Here is a 17,204-nt window from a genome sequence, read left to right as displayed (position 1 = left end):
CTATTCATTTTAAAAATATTATCATTAAGCACATACGAGTATATTATATTAAGCTAAATTAAAAAGTAATTAAAAAGTAAATTGCAATAATATTTTGTTCGAATAATGTTACAATATTATTACTGTACTTATTATATTATATAGATTATAGATGCGTTTATACTGCTTAAGAAATATAAGCTTCATCTAAACACAGGTAATAATAGGTATCGTATATATTATATACTATATATACATAATAATTTCGATGACGGCGGTACGATGTTTGACCGTATATAATATCATACATTATAATATCGTGTCGACGGAACTCAGAATATTCACTTCAAACAACTCGACCGCATTTGTATAACTGCCTTTCATGTTTGACCGAACAACACGACGCGTGGTGAATTGTCGTCACTTAAGGGGTGGATGAGATGATGATGATGAGGAGGAGTAGAATATAAACCTATATAGGTAATATAATGTATTTGTACCTAATATAATATAACGACGTTTAACAGTTTTGGGATTGTAACGCTATTATAAAGAAAGCGGCGGCAGTCGCATTGATATGATCTTATTATTATAACGAATGTAGGCAATGGGGATTTTAACGAACAGGTGCGACAGTTTTGTCACATCGCAAACTCTACCACAGAACACCCCCGCACATTTGCCATTCATTATTATATATAATATAATAATACAACGATTCCAAATGTGCGGTATCGGTCAATCCTTTCGCTGTACTTAGTACTATCTATTCACAATCGTTTTGTACAACCTTGCAGCTGGTGTCGAGTGTCCACGGCATCAATGCGATAAACAAATGGGTACATAATAATATTATCCGTATAAGTATAATATACAATATTCCACATTTATTATATAATATATTGGTCGATTGTTATTGCGATTTCCACAAATACAATATCAATTCCACTCTACGGAGGCAGGAACGACAGGTAAAAATGTACCTATACCAAATACGCACAAGGATATGTCTTCTGCTATCCATACAGATCGTTATATATATAAATATATACTAGAAAATAGCGCACACATGCAAGATTTATTTTCAGATAAGGTTGTGTTAATACTTAATAGTAGATGTTTTTACTAAAATTATATTTTACTGATACTAGATGAGGATATTGAAGAATTTTTTAGAAATATATTTTTATGAAAAAAGACATTTATTTTCTGGAGGTGGGGAAAGAGTTATGAATATCCCACGTACCCATTGGTACTAGCTTAATTATTGGCACTCACGGGTTAAGTCTTCGCGTGATCGGTTATTAACTTCTCTTTAGCTTAATATGATGTTATGATTAATTTTGATAATCACCTATACTATTTTATAATACCCATGTTTATAATAATACCGATGTACAAGCACTATGCATAATCAATAACTAAATTAAAATACAAATTAAACCACAAATTATTTATCTTCTATACAGACTCTTGAGTTAAAATGTGGGCATAATATAGTATTCGGTATATAACTTATTGGCTATACAGGTTCATCGACAACTATCATTACTATAATTTATAGTATACGTATACATTTTTTGATCAAGAATATGTTACATGTATGAATAGGTTAAATTAGGTTAGGTTACTTATGTAAAATTAGTTATTAAATTTCTTCGTATATATTTTTTTTTAAATTATCATTATTCATTAAATATGTTATGTGAGATCTTATAACAGCGACATATAGTTTACTACAACTCGATATTAAATTACATTATTCTTGTTTTTAATAAATAAGCTAAACATTTTGCTTTTGCATCAAAAATCATTCCAGTAAAATGAAAGACTTAAGAATTTTTGATACAAGTAAAATATAGTTTTGAAAAATTTTTTGGTTAGGTAAGTAACAATTTACAAATAATTAATAATTAGGAATTAGGTATAATTTTGTATATAGTAAGTTTTATTCCATATTTCTAACAATGGTATCGTTTAATTAATGTATGCAGTGAATTTGAGATTATAATTTAGTGTCTCGCTATTAATCATTACTAATTCATACATATATGTAAATATATTTTGTAATTTTGTATATATTTATTTTACCTATTATTTTTTTATTGATGTAGTTTATAGTAAAAAAAGTATATTATTAGTTATCATTGGAAGACTACTGTAATAGAAGTTAAGTTAGTGTTCGTATAATTGTTTGACTACTGTAATAATTATTGTTCTAAACTATAATTATTATTGTGCATTTAACTGTACCTAACTGTTGTAAGTAAAATAGTAAATTTATATTGTAGATAATTGATGTATCGCTAATAGTTTTTATTGTTTGATGTGATAACTACAGATGGGTTCGTTATTTAATTAATAACTATTTTTGTTTTATTAAAATTGATTTTACAATATTATCTATACCGATTATAGCTTTTTTTTTATATCCTCTCTAGATTTTCTGACAATACTTTTAAACAAAACTGTCTAAACTCATAAAGTGGTTTAAAGAAATCTTATTCGCACATCGATTAATTTATATATGACAATATATGAACTTACACTATAAATTTAGAGGAATATCGTATATGTACATGCATATTTAGGTATGTATATAGAGTTAATGGGTTAAACATGATCGATGGAAAGGAATTAAGGTATATCGTTTTGTAATATAGGTATATAATGTGTAGTATAGTTTTGTCATGAAATTAATATCAATAACAATTAACAGTCAACAGAAAATAATGAACAATGAAAATTTGTTATTAATTATAATAGAAGTGGCTTATATATTACAGACTATGCCGTTGTTGTGAAATGAACCACTGGTTCAAATCAATCGATTAACGTACTCTTGAATGGACATCGCATGAGCCAAGGGTACCTGTCAAAACATTGTCTGAACAATAATTACACGAGATGTTATGTAAAATGGCGGCTTACACGGTTCTTATATATAAAAAAAAAAAGACTGGACTACTACAAAACCTGACGGGATTATATGTGGATTACAAATTTGTTAACACAATCCAGCGGTACACAAAAAACATCTATTCACTGGCCCATTTTTATTATTATATTATTACACGCCGTATATGCTCTGTAATTCTGTATAATAATAACCATTGTCAGATATACTGTCCGCACATTATTATTATGTATATTTTTTCCCTCCCTGGTACATTATACATATTTTTCCGGAATTCGGACAACCCAATAGCTCTTGTTCGCGTTGTATTGTACACGTTTCATATAAAGCGAATAATAATAATAATAATAATAATAATAATAATTCTATACCGAATACATAATATAGTTTTGTAGTATTATACACCTATACATGGATTCGAATTGATGTTTCAATATAAAATACTATCAAAATCGCTATACACCGAGTCGTGGGATCACAACCAATTTAATTGTTCTCGTTTATTGTATAAAATCATAATCGTTAAGTTTTTTTCATTGTCGCTTAACTCTAGGGGTCCAGAGTTTTATATATTTTTTTGCGTGTACGCCTATGTTATATTCATAACATTTTTAATAGTGTTTAAATGTTTAAATATTAAATTTATGTGTTATCTATTGATATATTTCTAAATCTATGATCTAGATTCAATGTATAGTAGGTTAGACTTGAGAGAAGAAAGTTATTATTTAAATAATTTAACTCAAAGTGGAATGTTAAGTTATCTTTGATATTAGATATTTATAATTATAAGCTGTTATTCATTATATTTAAATAATCTGTATTCTTAAGAGTACCTATCCAGGGAATGCAAGTTTATTACATAATTGGAGTACCTATAATATTAAAAAGTACTTTTTAAATAGATGTATTTACATGAATATCAATATTGTAAAATATATACCATTTAGTGTAAGATTATAATTTATATTATAATGTTTATACATCATTGAACTACTTCAAATTCAGGAAATATAGGAATTTACTACGTATGTTATATACAATAAAAGTAATTAATTTAGCTAAAATTTTTCAGGTATGAACATTCATATAATTGTAATTATAATTAAGTAGGTGATCTAGTAAATTTATTTTTCAAAATTTAACATTTTTATAAAAACTAAAATGTGCTTTAATTGAAAAAAAAATATGTATAATTATTTCATAGTTGTGTATGTCTTATGTAAATTTTTTATTAAAGTAATATGCTGCAGTGATGTTTCCTGATGAATAAAGTATTTAGCAAATAGTAGCTTGAAAATAAATAAGATAAAAATATTCATACACATAAATCAGAAAACCGTTTATTTTAGGCCTATGTAGTTATTATTATAGCTGCGCTTGTGTATATATATTTTATTTTATTCAGAATTTTCTTGACTGTTCGAATATAGGCGAAATGCTGGTGTAAAAAAGAAAAAAAAAGGCACTTGGAGCTTTTCCGGCCAACGACTTTGCTTACCCCTGCTTCTCCGCCATTTACGCATTTTTATCACCCTCCACTTTTCTTCTCGTTTCCCTAGCAGCCCTTGGCGTTCCTAAATTTCCAGAACCTCTTATGTCATACCCACCTCCCTTTCCTTTACCAGCCATCCAAGGGGTTTTTGGGGTGACAAGACACCCGCCCGTTGTCGGGGAAAGGGGGTGAGCAGTTAATTCTGCGTGTCATTTGCACGCCGCGCGTAATATCTTAAAGGGGGAACCTCTCTCTGTGTAGTTCTACACAGACACACAGACACACACACATATATACATACATATATATGTCTTTATTATTATATATATGTATATAATATGATATACATAACTTGATCTACTATGTCTTTGGAAAAAAATAAGGGGGAATAGAAAACTCCTCCCCAACAAAAAAATTTACATCAAAAACACTCCCGGGTTGGTATCTATATATATTTTAAGGCTGCTCGCTTGCTCTGCAGTGTAAATATTTTAAAAGAGGGTTACCCAGTTGCGCGGAGGAAATCTAATTTGTGGTTTTAAATTGTGTTATTTTAATTTCGTAGATTACAAACTGTGTTAATGTGTAGAAATAGTTATATTTCAAGAATGAGAAATTATGATTACATTTTAGTCAACATTTATATACACTATATATTATCTTTCATTTAATTGTATACGATATTAAACAATTGTATGGACTATGGAATAATACTTTACATGTATATATTGTACATAGTAGGTATATAATATAGGTACAAATATACAATCGTATATATGATATTTATAATGTAGTTTCAGTTATAATTATTATACTCTTATTTTTGAATAAATATATTTTTTATATTATATTTTAATTTGGCTATATAAAGGTATATACATTTAAAATTGGCTTCGATAGTTGATAATTCGCTGTGTCAAATTGTGACGATAATTTCGTAAAATACTAGTTTATTTTTAAATTTATAAATTTAATTATTAAACTCGTTTTAAGTAGATACAATATGACACAGAGTAAAATAAATATCAAGTTATTGTTATTTAATTTATCTTTAGTTTGTTGTTTTAAACGTTCATTAATATATTTATACATTTATATATTTAAAATTGAATAGTTAAAAAAAAAAAAACTAGCGAATTTATAACTTTGGCAAACATCACTACCGAAGTAAACATAATTGTATTTACGAAAGAAAATAATGTTGCGTGTTTAATATATTACCGGTAGGTATATGCAGGAAATGTATCTATTTATATGTAAGTATATTTCGAAAGTAATGTTAAATTATTTTTATCTTTATTATCACAATTTCACTAACTGAAGTTTTAAACGAATAATAAATTGTTATGGTGGTCTATATGCATTATGTATGTATAAAATAATACAAGTTTTAAGTGGATACTCTAAAATTCGATGTATTGCAGAAAGGTATAAGGTCATACTGATTTCATCGGGAAACGATAAAAAACGTCCTGTAATCCATGTGCCAGTTTAAAAATATTGTGATTGTAAATTATATACATATACAGCGATACAAATACATAGATTAAATAATACTCATACCTATAGTGTGTCACTGGATTTTATCGGAATATTTAGTAATTCGTTTGCTAAATTTGTGGCTTTTTCAGTTCCGTTTATAAAATACATATCTATTATATTATATTTAATCTCCGACAACGGAATGGGAAAAAATACTCAAATCGCGTTCGTATAAACAGCGCGTACTTTTAGGTGCCTACAGGTTTTCGAATTCAACAATACTAGTAATACTACAGTCTACAGTGATGTCGACGGTCGTACGGTTGACGTCTACATCACCTGTATATTATATTATATAGGTACCCTGTATCCATATAATACTTAAACGCGAGATACGCAGGTAATACAATTTGTCGTACGCTCGAGTGTAGTCATCGTCATATTATACGCCTCATCCAACGTGCGCGTGTGCGTGAGACGATCCGCGGAATTTCGGCAAAAATACAATAATCGCGGGTGACAGGTGTGAAAAAAAAATAACCGAGAGCGAAACGTCGTAGAAAGAGAGAACAGAAGCGAAGGAGACCAAGGAGATGACGAAGGAGACGGAGCCGCAGCTGTGTGTAGAATACACGTATGTACGCCGCCGTAACCCACATACGGCGTACAATAATAATAATATGCCGCCGCGTTACCGAGCGCAAAAAGGGACCGCGCGAGCGCAGCGTGTGAGCTCGTTAAATTAGCGTCGCCGTTTGGGAAACGATATATTTGCCACGTCCCATTGAGCCGGGCCGCCGCTATACGTACGCACGCTACCACCTATACACCTATACGCGCGCGAAGGCCGCACGCAGAGGACACAACTCGCGAGTCCCTCGAGGCCTATATAATAATAATATAATAAACGCGCGCGGTACACGGTTAACTGTTATTATTATTTTCATTATCATCGTATTGTGCGTGTATTCCGTCTGCGCGCTGAGGTTCTTGCACCGTATAATATGTTTTCTGTACAACCCTTTCGGCTTTCTGCGATTTATTATTCCTATGTGTTTTTTTTTTTTCGTATACTCTCTCGTCCTCGGCATTCGACGTCGTCGTCGTCGTCGTCGACGCCGAATAAAAATAATATTAATTGCATTTCATCACACGATTGACGTCGCGTCGTCGTTGACGATATAATAATAAAAATAAAAAAAAAAAATAAAAAATATAGTAGGTACGTATATCGACGACTTCCTACTGTTATACGCCGTTTCTGTGGCTGTGATCGGCAACGCCGCGTGCGTATATTGTTCGCGACGCAGTCGTGGAGTCGTTTTTAAATTTCATTCGCGGATAAAAATATAATAATGATGACAATAATAATACATTATACTCTCAGGTTTTTTTTATGACAGATAGTTCTTTGTACAGAAACCAGTTATTGATTTATAAATCGAATGAAAAAATTACCATAGCTTATATAGCTATAATATGAGTACAGTATTTATATACGTATGTAAATGTACATAGAAATATACGTACAAATAATCAGTATACAAAATCTGTATTAAACTATTGTGAAGCGAATCACTATATTTTTTAATCTGTTTGTATCTATATATATTTTTTTTTTATTATTAATAGATAATTTTTGTATTTATGTTGTACATAGATAACCACCTGGAAGTTGATATTTTTATTCTATACAGAGATTTAGATGTTTAGAGATCAAATAGTTATTTTTTTTTTTTTTGCAAAAACTGTAATTTCATGTATATTATAATAGTCACACGCGTCATGATTTTAATAAAGTTGTCTGATTTAAACTAAAAAATAATAAATTATATTAAATTGATTTTTATAAATTTATATATTTGGTGAGACAAAAATCTATTGTGGTTTGAGATAATATTACTATTTTATCAAAAATTATAATAATATTATGTAATATTCTCCTACTAAAATATAATATTCCGCTATATTTTTAATTTTTATTGTTATTTTTAATTATATCTATGTAGGTTACTTAGTTTAAAATTGTAAATTGATAATTTTCTTTTGGTAATAATTATACAGGATAAATATCTATATAGTACACATATCATTGTTATGACTATAAGGTCTTAGTAATTGGAACTATAATCAGTGGTGTATTTTCAAATATTTCTGATGGGGGAGGGGGTTTCAAAATGTATACGTGATTATTAATATAATCTATTAAACTATGATAGTTTCTAACAGTTTTTCTGTGCGATAAAGTCTTTATCTTAAAGGTATCTTTTTTTTTTTCCAGTTTTGAACCGACGATGCCGCGGGAACTGCTTTCGCATTGCTTCCGCGGCGCATCTTAAAGGTATCTAATGCCTATTACCTTTATCGCACTAAATATTTAGTCGCAACTTGAAAACCGTCGTCAGAAAAATATTATTATAATTTATAAATGTATAATTTCTTTACTTATTTCTTTATAAATATGCTGCTGTCTCTATTTTTTCTTTGCTTTTCTCTGGGGAGGGGGGGAGGGTATAGTACCCCTGAATTCTCCGGTAAATACGTCACTGTATATTCGTATAATAAGAAGTGATTTTTACGTAAGGAAAACAAGCATGTCATCACGTATAGGCGTATAGCAATCTCGGCTGCATTACCTATATACGCACTATATAGACTGCGCATCGGCACACGAGATATGTCGGTCTTGACGACATTTGACAGACGCGTTATACATATATATATATTTATATACATATGTTTATACCTACATAAACTCGATGTATCTAATATTATTTCATATATAGGTACATTTTTTCATTCGATACGGTGTCGTATAACGAGATATTGTCTTCCATCATGTTGAAGGTAAACATAAAACCGCTACACCGTTGTACACAGGGTGGCCGAAACCCGTCAGGCGAAACCCAATACGTCTGATGTTTTTATTTTAATAAAATAATAATAATATAAAAAAAACAACATTTTCCTTTATGTGTACGTATTTTTTCCGCCCGTTTTCCCTTTAATTATACACGGCAAGCTGGTTTCTGTACACGCACGGTTATTTTTCCATCCATGAGTGAACCAGTCACACGGAATCATGTCTTCAAACCGACACACATTCACACACACATATACCATACACGATATTCATACACATACACGCATATGTAAAATGATAGAAACACTACACTTCCTCGCAACCCGTTGAAAATGTTCTCTCTCTAAATATATATAGACATACAACTATCTTTCTTACTTAAATTTTCTTCATATAATATATTCCAGATTGTATAACTCATGCTTGCTGATTAAACTATAGCCGATCTATTGAGTTTATTTAATGTGTGCGGCGTATAAAAAAAACCGTATGCAGGAAGGTACGAGTATATTTAATAAAAATTATCGTATTTTATTAACTCTTCAACTCGTTTTTTATAATACGTGTGTGGTGTTTATACAATAAATTCTATACTCGGTATAAATTATTACCTATATTTTATTTAATAATAAAGGTATTTATATGGGATTTTGGCGGGATGAGTAAAATTCATGTGTTATTTACCTTTGTGTGCGAGATCATCGTGATGGTTTGGCGGCCACGCTGATCCCGTTCCTATCCCATGGTGAGATGTCAACGATTGGTGATGGTGATGATGGTGATGGTGATGATGATGAGGCAGTAAGCCAGCTTGTTCCGTTCTTGTAATGCCTTGTAACATACTTAAAGGAGCTCTGGAACAGTTTATCGAAAATGTTGATTTGAGAGGGATGTGTAATACATAATAATTTTTACACGATGTAATAAGATTTAGCGCATAAGTTATGTTTGCATCAATCATCAGATATATTGCGTGAATAATATTGTAGTATGTGTGTACCTATATCGTCTATTGCACGAGTATATAATATGATGACGATAATAGGATTAGACTTCCCGCCCGGAAGCCTGAAAACGTGTTTATCATATTATGCGTACCTATCGATATAAATCCGTAACCGCGGTAATATATAATATTTATATACTTATTTACCTAACGAGTATCGATATTATGTTGTAGGTATTATTTAGTTCAGGTAGTATACTATAAGTTATGATAATTAGGGCTCAGAAGTTAAATAGAAATTAAAATCAAGAAAATATGACTCCAAATATGTACGTACAAGAATTAAAATCTATGCTTTTGGGGAAAAAAAAGATTTAAGATACAAAAACTTATAATTTATTAATTCGATATTATGTGGAGTAATCCATTTTAGTGTCTGCAATCATTTGTTTGAAAAGTTGTAACTCTTTTGAAATTTTTACTTTTATTTTTCTTCAATAAATGCTTAGGTAACTAAATTAGTTAAAAAATGATTTAACTTGTCCAGCTTTGAGCAATATACCTACTTATGTGTGTATGCAAACATCGTGTATGCCAAAATTAGATAAAATTATATAAGCACTTAATATAGTTATCTGATATTCTTATCAATCATTTTATGACAACAATTATCACATCGATTAATTTACTTTTAATATAATATGCAGGTATACACCAACACTATGACGTATTGTGTTATAAATATGTTTTTATAGTGTGGTTTAGCACATTTAAAAACATTTTTAGGTACTTTTATATAACCATTATATACATATAGGGTGGTTTATTACCTATATTTAGTTTCCGAAGCTAATTTGTTCCGGTATATGTATGTATAAACTAGTACTATTACGAATAATAATAATAATAATAATCATAATAGTAATACTAACAATATACATAATATAGCGAAGGCCACTCGAACACGGCCATTTCTGTTGAGATGATATCATTCATATACACATATATATGTATGATATAATTCGACCACTTTAGAACCCCTCGAGCACACTTCAGTCGGGGTTGAAAAAGAAAATAATAATAATAACAATATATATAGTACAACATTATTAGCGTGTGTCACGTTATATGCCTATATCTATACAAGTGGCGCAACGTATAAAAAGACTTGGGCTGTGTATCGTACCATTCGTACCCATATTATATATATACAAATATAAAAATATATTGTGCAATATACAAACGATACATATACGACGTGTATAAGTATATATATTTATGTACCTATATTCACTCATTTTTCTCACATATTTCAATATATATATATATGTATATTATATATACCTACGCTATACGTTCTCGAAATGGTAACGCGATACTCGCTCTGGGGAAAACTATTAATGAAATAATATAAAAACACACCCCCGCTTTAAGAGTTATTCACATTTAACCCTCGCGAATTATGTCGCTAATTGTAATTGACTTCCTGTAGGTATATAATATAGCATTTAACCACCTTCTTTTTTTGTTTATTTAAACTATGTTTTTATTTTTGTTATTGCTCTACGTGATTGCTGTTTTTTTAATTACCTCTTTTTCCTTCACATTTATTTTACAATTAAGAGATTAATAAAACAAAAATAAATATTTTTTCCCTTTTTTATCCTTTATATATATAATACGGCTTTTTGATTTGCAAAATATAACGTAAATAATTATTACAACAGGGTGTAATTTATTTTATTTAGTAAAAGATGTTAATTTTTTATTTGTACACGTTTAATTTACATTTATACTTTGTATGTATGTAAGTTACTATAGTAAGTTTAAATATTGTTTTTAAATTAGGTATACACCTACTTATAATATACTAACCTATATTTTATTTTATTTATTATTAATAATATTAAATATATATAAATATTTTAAATATTGATTTTATTATATATTATTATAATATCTAGGTATAATATATTATATATATATTTATATGATTATTTGGTGTATTAATGTACTAATTATAATTCAATTATATTATTTTAGTTCACTTGTTTTCTTATTTATATTTTTAAAATATTATATTAAGATTTAAATTTATGTTTCATAAAGGAGGTATAGCTATATTTTCTAAATATTTATTTAGAAAACAATTAGTAAGCTTTTTAATTTTAGTTATTATGTTGTTTTTAAACTTTATAGGCATAAGTATTATATTAATAATAAATATGTGCTCTAACGTAAATTAGTTAACTTAACGAATATTACTTAATTCAATAACATTAAAATTTAAAACCGCTAAATTTAACAAAGATTTTAGTAAATAGTTATGTTGGAAATCATTCAAATAAAAACTTAAAATAAGTAGTTATTTTATTTGAGATGTTAGTGATTTCATTAGAATGTATTATCTACACATTATACAAATGTATCATAATGAATTAAAAGATTAAAATACTGAATATTTCGAAAATAATTAATGTGTTGCAGTAAAATTAACTTTCTCAGCAATTGTTTTACTATAAATAAAATGTTTTTGGGATAGTGTAAAAAATGTAAATACTATGTATGTACTGTATAACTATTAACTATATTAATATTATATATAATTATATTAATTAATAAACTGTAAATAACTTTATAATTTATTGGCTAATTTTTTTTACAAAATTACCTATTGGTTTTGGATAAAGCCTAATTTAAATAAATTTAAATATAGTTAATATAATAATTAAATACCTATACAACATATATAAATAACAAAATCTCATGTACCATATATATTTTTATTATATCTAATTATTTTATCTTTACTTTTTAGATAGGTATACCTACTATAATTTTCGCATGTATAGGTATATTAAGTAACTATTTAATATGTTTACTGTGATTATAATACTAAATGAAAGTATTTTAACAAATATACCTATGTATATTTAATAACTATAATTACTTAACAAAACTGCAAAACTCTTTATGGATTCAATTTAATTATGAAATATTTAATTTTAACTGTGAATTTTTAAATTATTTGCTAAAGATTTTTAATTTCTGTAGATTTTCTTGTAAAAAAATTAAATGTTTAGAACTCTTTCTAGCTCCTATATGGAAATTCTTTGTGTTTATATTACTTACGATGCGTAAAATTGTACAAACGGTGTAATAAATAATATGGTCACTCAATTAATCTATAAAATGAAATAATGTAAGTTGTATGTATAACTGTAAAACATAATAATATAAGTATATATTATTATATTGTATATTTTTATTTATGTATTCAAAATGTTTGTAAAAATAAGAGAAGGTTTTACATGAGTTATTGAATGAAAAATGAATAACTGTGTTGTTTATAATATATAAATAATAATACCTATTATTATAAGTTAAACTAAAGTAATTTAACAATTAAATTGTACTTATTATATTATCACTCAATTCTTAGTTATCATTTACATCAATACTATTTTTACTTTTCATAAACAAATAAAATTAAAAAAATATAAATAGTGATTAAAAGATTATATTATATTATAATTATGTAATTTCAGCTGATTATTGGGACAAATAAATCAGGTAGTATATGTAAATGCAATTATTTTCATAATAAGTTATAGTATTGATTGTATATACACAGAATTAGGTGCCTACACAATATAATTTTAATATGTACACTGCACAGACGTCAAACATATTTAAAAGCGGTATATACATCGTATAATATGTATAATATATGTACAATTTATTATAAAACTAGACGAACCAATAATTATTTATCAATATTATTAGTATTTCAAATTTAGTGAGGTTTTTGAGTATTAAATATAAGAAATGTATCTAAGTATAATCCTTGTCCTTTATATGTACCTATATTATGTATTATTCATATTAATTTAAAAATATAGATTATGAAGTTAGAACTATAATTTATAATACCGTAACCGACTTGTAAAATGCTTAACTGCATGTAATATATTATGTTGATAATCGTGTAAAATACGTGCTTAAGTATAATATGTTTTAAAAGTGCCGGTTATTAATAGTAATATAATAAGACATTGGTATATCAATACACATAACTATAGAATAAAGTAAGTATATATATATATATATAAGAATAAATTAATATGGAATACCTGCTATTTATTTTTTAGAATCGTAAAGCAAAATAGTTTATTTATGCATATATACATATAATATGTATTATGTTATGATTTGTGTTAAATACTGTATATATTTTAATATTATAGAAAATACGCTTGTATTATATTCAAATTAAATATATATATCTACTTAGAGATAATAGGTATACCTACTGCCGTTATTAGCAAAGAAGGGTTAAAGACAAACTTGTCATTCAAAGTATTAACAGACTCTTGATAATATTTAAAAAAAATAAAAAATACAGGTGACAGATGTGTGTTTATACCAATGAACCATGAACCTATTGTCTATTATATAGATACTAGGTAGGTAATTCATAGATGTTTTGATGAATAACATATAATGTATCTATAATACGATATTATTACTCACGTGTTGAAGTTGAATAAAATAGCAAATCCACGCACTGAACGACGTTGTAATCCAAATTAACGAATACAATATAATATATTAGTATATTATATTTATGGATTTTCACGTGTGGCTACCACGGTCAATCCGATTTAATCATCACTGCAGTAGGCAGATGTATTATTGTTGTTATATTTTATGCGCGTAGAAAACGAAAAACAAAATATTGAGAAAAAAAAAACTTATTAAAATTATTCGATTTTCGTGTACCTACGTAAATAATAAACGATGAGAAAATTAAAAACTAAATTAGGTCTTCAGTATCGCGGAGTCGCGTGTAAAATATAATTTATAACTACGTAGTCGCGTCGTGTTGCCGGACGGGAGCCGCGTGCAGCGTGTGATGCGCTTCGAGTGGTCGCGCGGTTCGGTAACGTGTGCGCCGCGACCGACGAAGCCACCGTGTGTTTCATTGCCTGGTTCCCGCGCGCGCGGCGGTGGCGGGAGACGATTGCCGCTGCAGCGTTTGTGGTGGTGGTGATTGAGAGTGGGGCGAGGGTGCGAGGGATTAGCGTACGGCGGGCACTACCGCGGGATTCGGCGGCGGTGCGTGTGTAAAATATTTTTCGGGGTAGGTCGGAACGCGGTGGGGGGTGGGACCGGAGCGCCGCCCGTCCGCCAATCGCGTGCCGGCGCCCAGATCGATATAGAACGTCGCGCTCATTCGTCCGGAAGATATGTTCCATCCGCCAGGCGCGACACACCAGCGCGCGCGCGTTCGCTCGCGAGTGCCCCACCGCATCCGCCACTCGTTCATCTCGCCGCGCCGGCACAGCCGTTGCCACCGCCGCTGCCGTTCGTACCCCGCTCCGATGGCATTATAATAATAATCATTTTTAACTCCACGACACCCCCTCTAACCCTCCCCTTGATAACGCCGCCGCTTTTTATCTCCCCGCCACCCGGTCGGATATATAGCGACACCCAACCCCGCACGCACTCACAGACACATATATACACACAAATCCTTATCCGCCGACCGTCACCCTGCAGCTCCGACGAAGTTATCCCGCTCCGCTGTAACGTCCGTTTGTTTGCGTTTCGCGTATACGTTTGTATTTATTGTTGTTTTTTTCTCTCACCTCTCTCGTTTACCACCAACCCACTACATCCTTCACCCACCACCCTTATCCGCCGACACTGCAGCAAACTGTTAACACGCTTTTATATATACCGGACGAGTGAGAGGTATAAACATTGTCACGCGCGCGTTCCGCCACCGCCGCAATATATCCCAATGTCTGTACATGTTATATACGCGTGTATAGATATATTTATTTATATTATCCGTACATATTATGCATATTATGGCGTGCACTGTACATGTATGATATCTACCTATACATATAGCTGTGGATGTTTATACGCCTATTATACGTAGGTATAATAGCTAGTGGAACGTTGCCATTCTGCATCCGTGTTCATTTGACTATGATTTGTAAGCGTGCTATACATCATCAGAATCATGAGATGTATTATATTATATACTATGATATATAATGTGGTTATATTATATAATAGATATATCTAACTATTAAATACTTATATGTACATATTATATTAAACACATATAATACGTTGTACTATATGCTTACAAGTTACACGTGCCTTTATACATATTGCATACGGACATATATAGCCTTGCCAGGAGTATCTTTATATAATTATATGTGCATTAGTATATATTATACTATGCATTAAATGGCTCAATGCTTTAATTTTAAAAATCCTGCAGTGAGTGAACTTACTGAGCTGAGAATGGCTCGATTAATTGTTGAAATGCATCCGTGATATTTATAACGCATATATATAATATGTAAGTTCATCAAACTGTATAATTTCTATAGAATTAAAAATACTGTCTATTCTCTTTAAAATATCAGTACCGAAAATACCTATAGGTACTTTTGTATCAATTGTGTCTATGGTATAAATATACGGTTTATTTTATATTTTTATTTTACCACTAAATAAATGTTAATATTATTATCTCTTTATTTTAGGTTTGTGTTAGTTATATATCCAGATCGAGTAGCCACGGTTTAGGTTAGGTTGTATATCTTATATAATATAAATTCTTAATCACATATTCTTTCGTTAAAATTGTTTCCAAAAAACAAACAGTAGATATAAGTATATCTACTATCTATAGATTTGATGCTTATTTCATACGCCACGGTATATCTGGTAAGACGCTTAGGTTTAGATATAATGTTGTATTATATATATTATCCGGGTTTTATTTTTATATTTTATATATTTAAATCAGCCGTTTTAAATAAAAATATATTATTTGTATATTATTAACTTTTAATATACATATACGTATAAATACGTATAAAGTAGGTATATTATAAAAAATGTGTAATGCACAGAATTGTGGTGTATTGGTGAGGTGAATATCTATTTAAATTATTTGAATGCTAAATAATATTACATGATTATAATTTATATTACTAAATTACATTTTTTACTGTCTTAATAGTGTAATTTTCCGAAACTATCGTAAAATATAATATTTTAGGTAATTATGAAATCATAATTATAGTTTCCTTAATCCCTTTAAAGTTATGTAATACATATTATATATCAATCGCATTTTATTATTTATTTTTAGTGACAGAGGTGCTCAAAATTTCAAAACAAAATTTATTATGATAAAAAAGACAGATCAAGTACCTATGTTATATTAACAGACAAAATTATTGATAATAAACAAAAATATATAACAATTATACAAATACCTTTGCTCATTAGTCCCTACTAAACTACCTCTACAATTATAATGTGGTTTGTTAAAATCAAAATTAATATTGAGTATCTACAGAAAAAGTACGTGAAAGTTGTACACTTTACAAAAAAAAAAAAATCACATAAATCAAATATTTAGATTTTACTATCTTAGACACCGTATATAAGGGTTGCTGTAAATTGTGACTTATTTTTAATT

The 17,204-nt window shown here is 29.1% G+C and overlaps 1 protein-coding gene across 2 annotated transcripts in view; it reads right to left on the bottom strand.

Annotated features, from left to right (window-relative positions):
* The window catches only part of LOC112594231 (paired box protein Pax-6-like), a 46,115-nt gene extending 31,391 nt beyond the window's left edge, over nucleotides 1–14,724 (bottom strand). The window contains exons 1-2 of one of the 2 annotated variants that reach the window (XM_025338914.1): nucleotides 14,216–14,724; nucleotides 9,421–9,590 (exon numbers count right to left, since the gene is read on the bottom strand). In XM_025338914.1, coding sequence (XP_025194699.1) covers nucleotides 9,421–9,577 — 157 coding nt within the window. In that variant the 5' untranslated portion in view covers nucleotides 9,578–9,590; nucleotides 14,216–14,724. The remainder of the gene's footprint in view (nucleotides 1–9,420; nucleotides 9,591–14,215) is intronic. The other variant, XM_025338916.1, reaches the window with a different exon arrangement.
* Nucleotides 14,725–17,204: the final 2,480 nt, after the last annotated feature.

The sequence above is a fragment of the Melanaphis sacchari genome, unplaced genomic scaffold, assembly GCF_002803265.2.
Source record: "Melanaphis sacchari strain LSU unplaced genomic scaffold, SCAv2.0 Contig221_pilon_pilon, whole genome shotgun sequence".
Lineage (NCBI taxonomy): Eukaryota > Metazoa > Arthropoda > Insecta > Hemiptera > Aphididae > Melanaphis > Melanaphis sacchari.
This window is presented reverse-complemented; position numbering and strand designations above follow the sequence as displayed.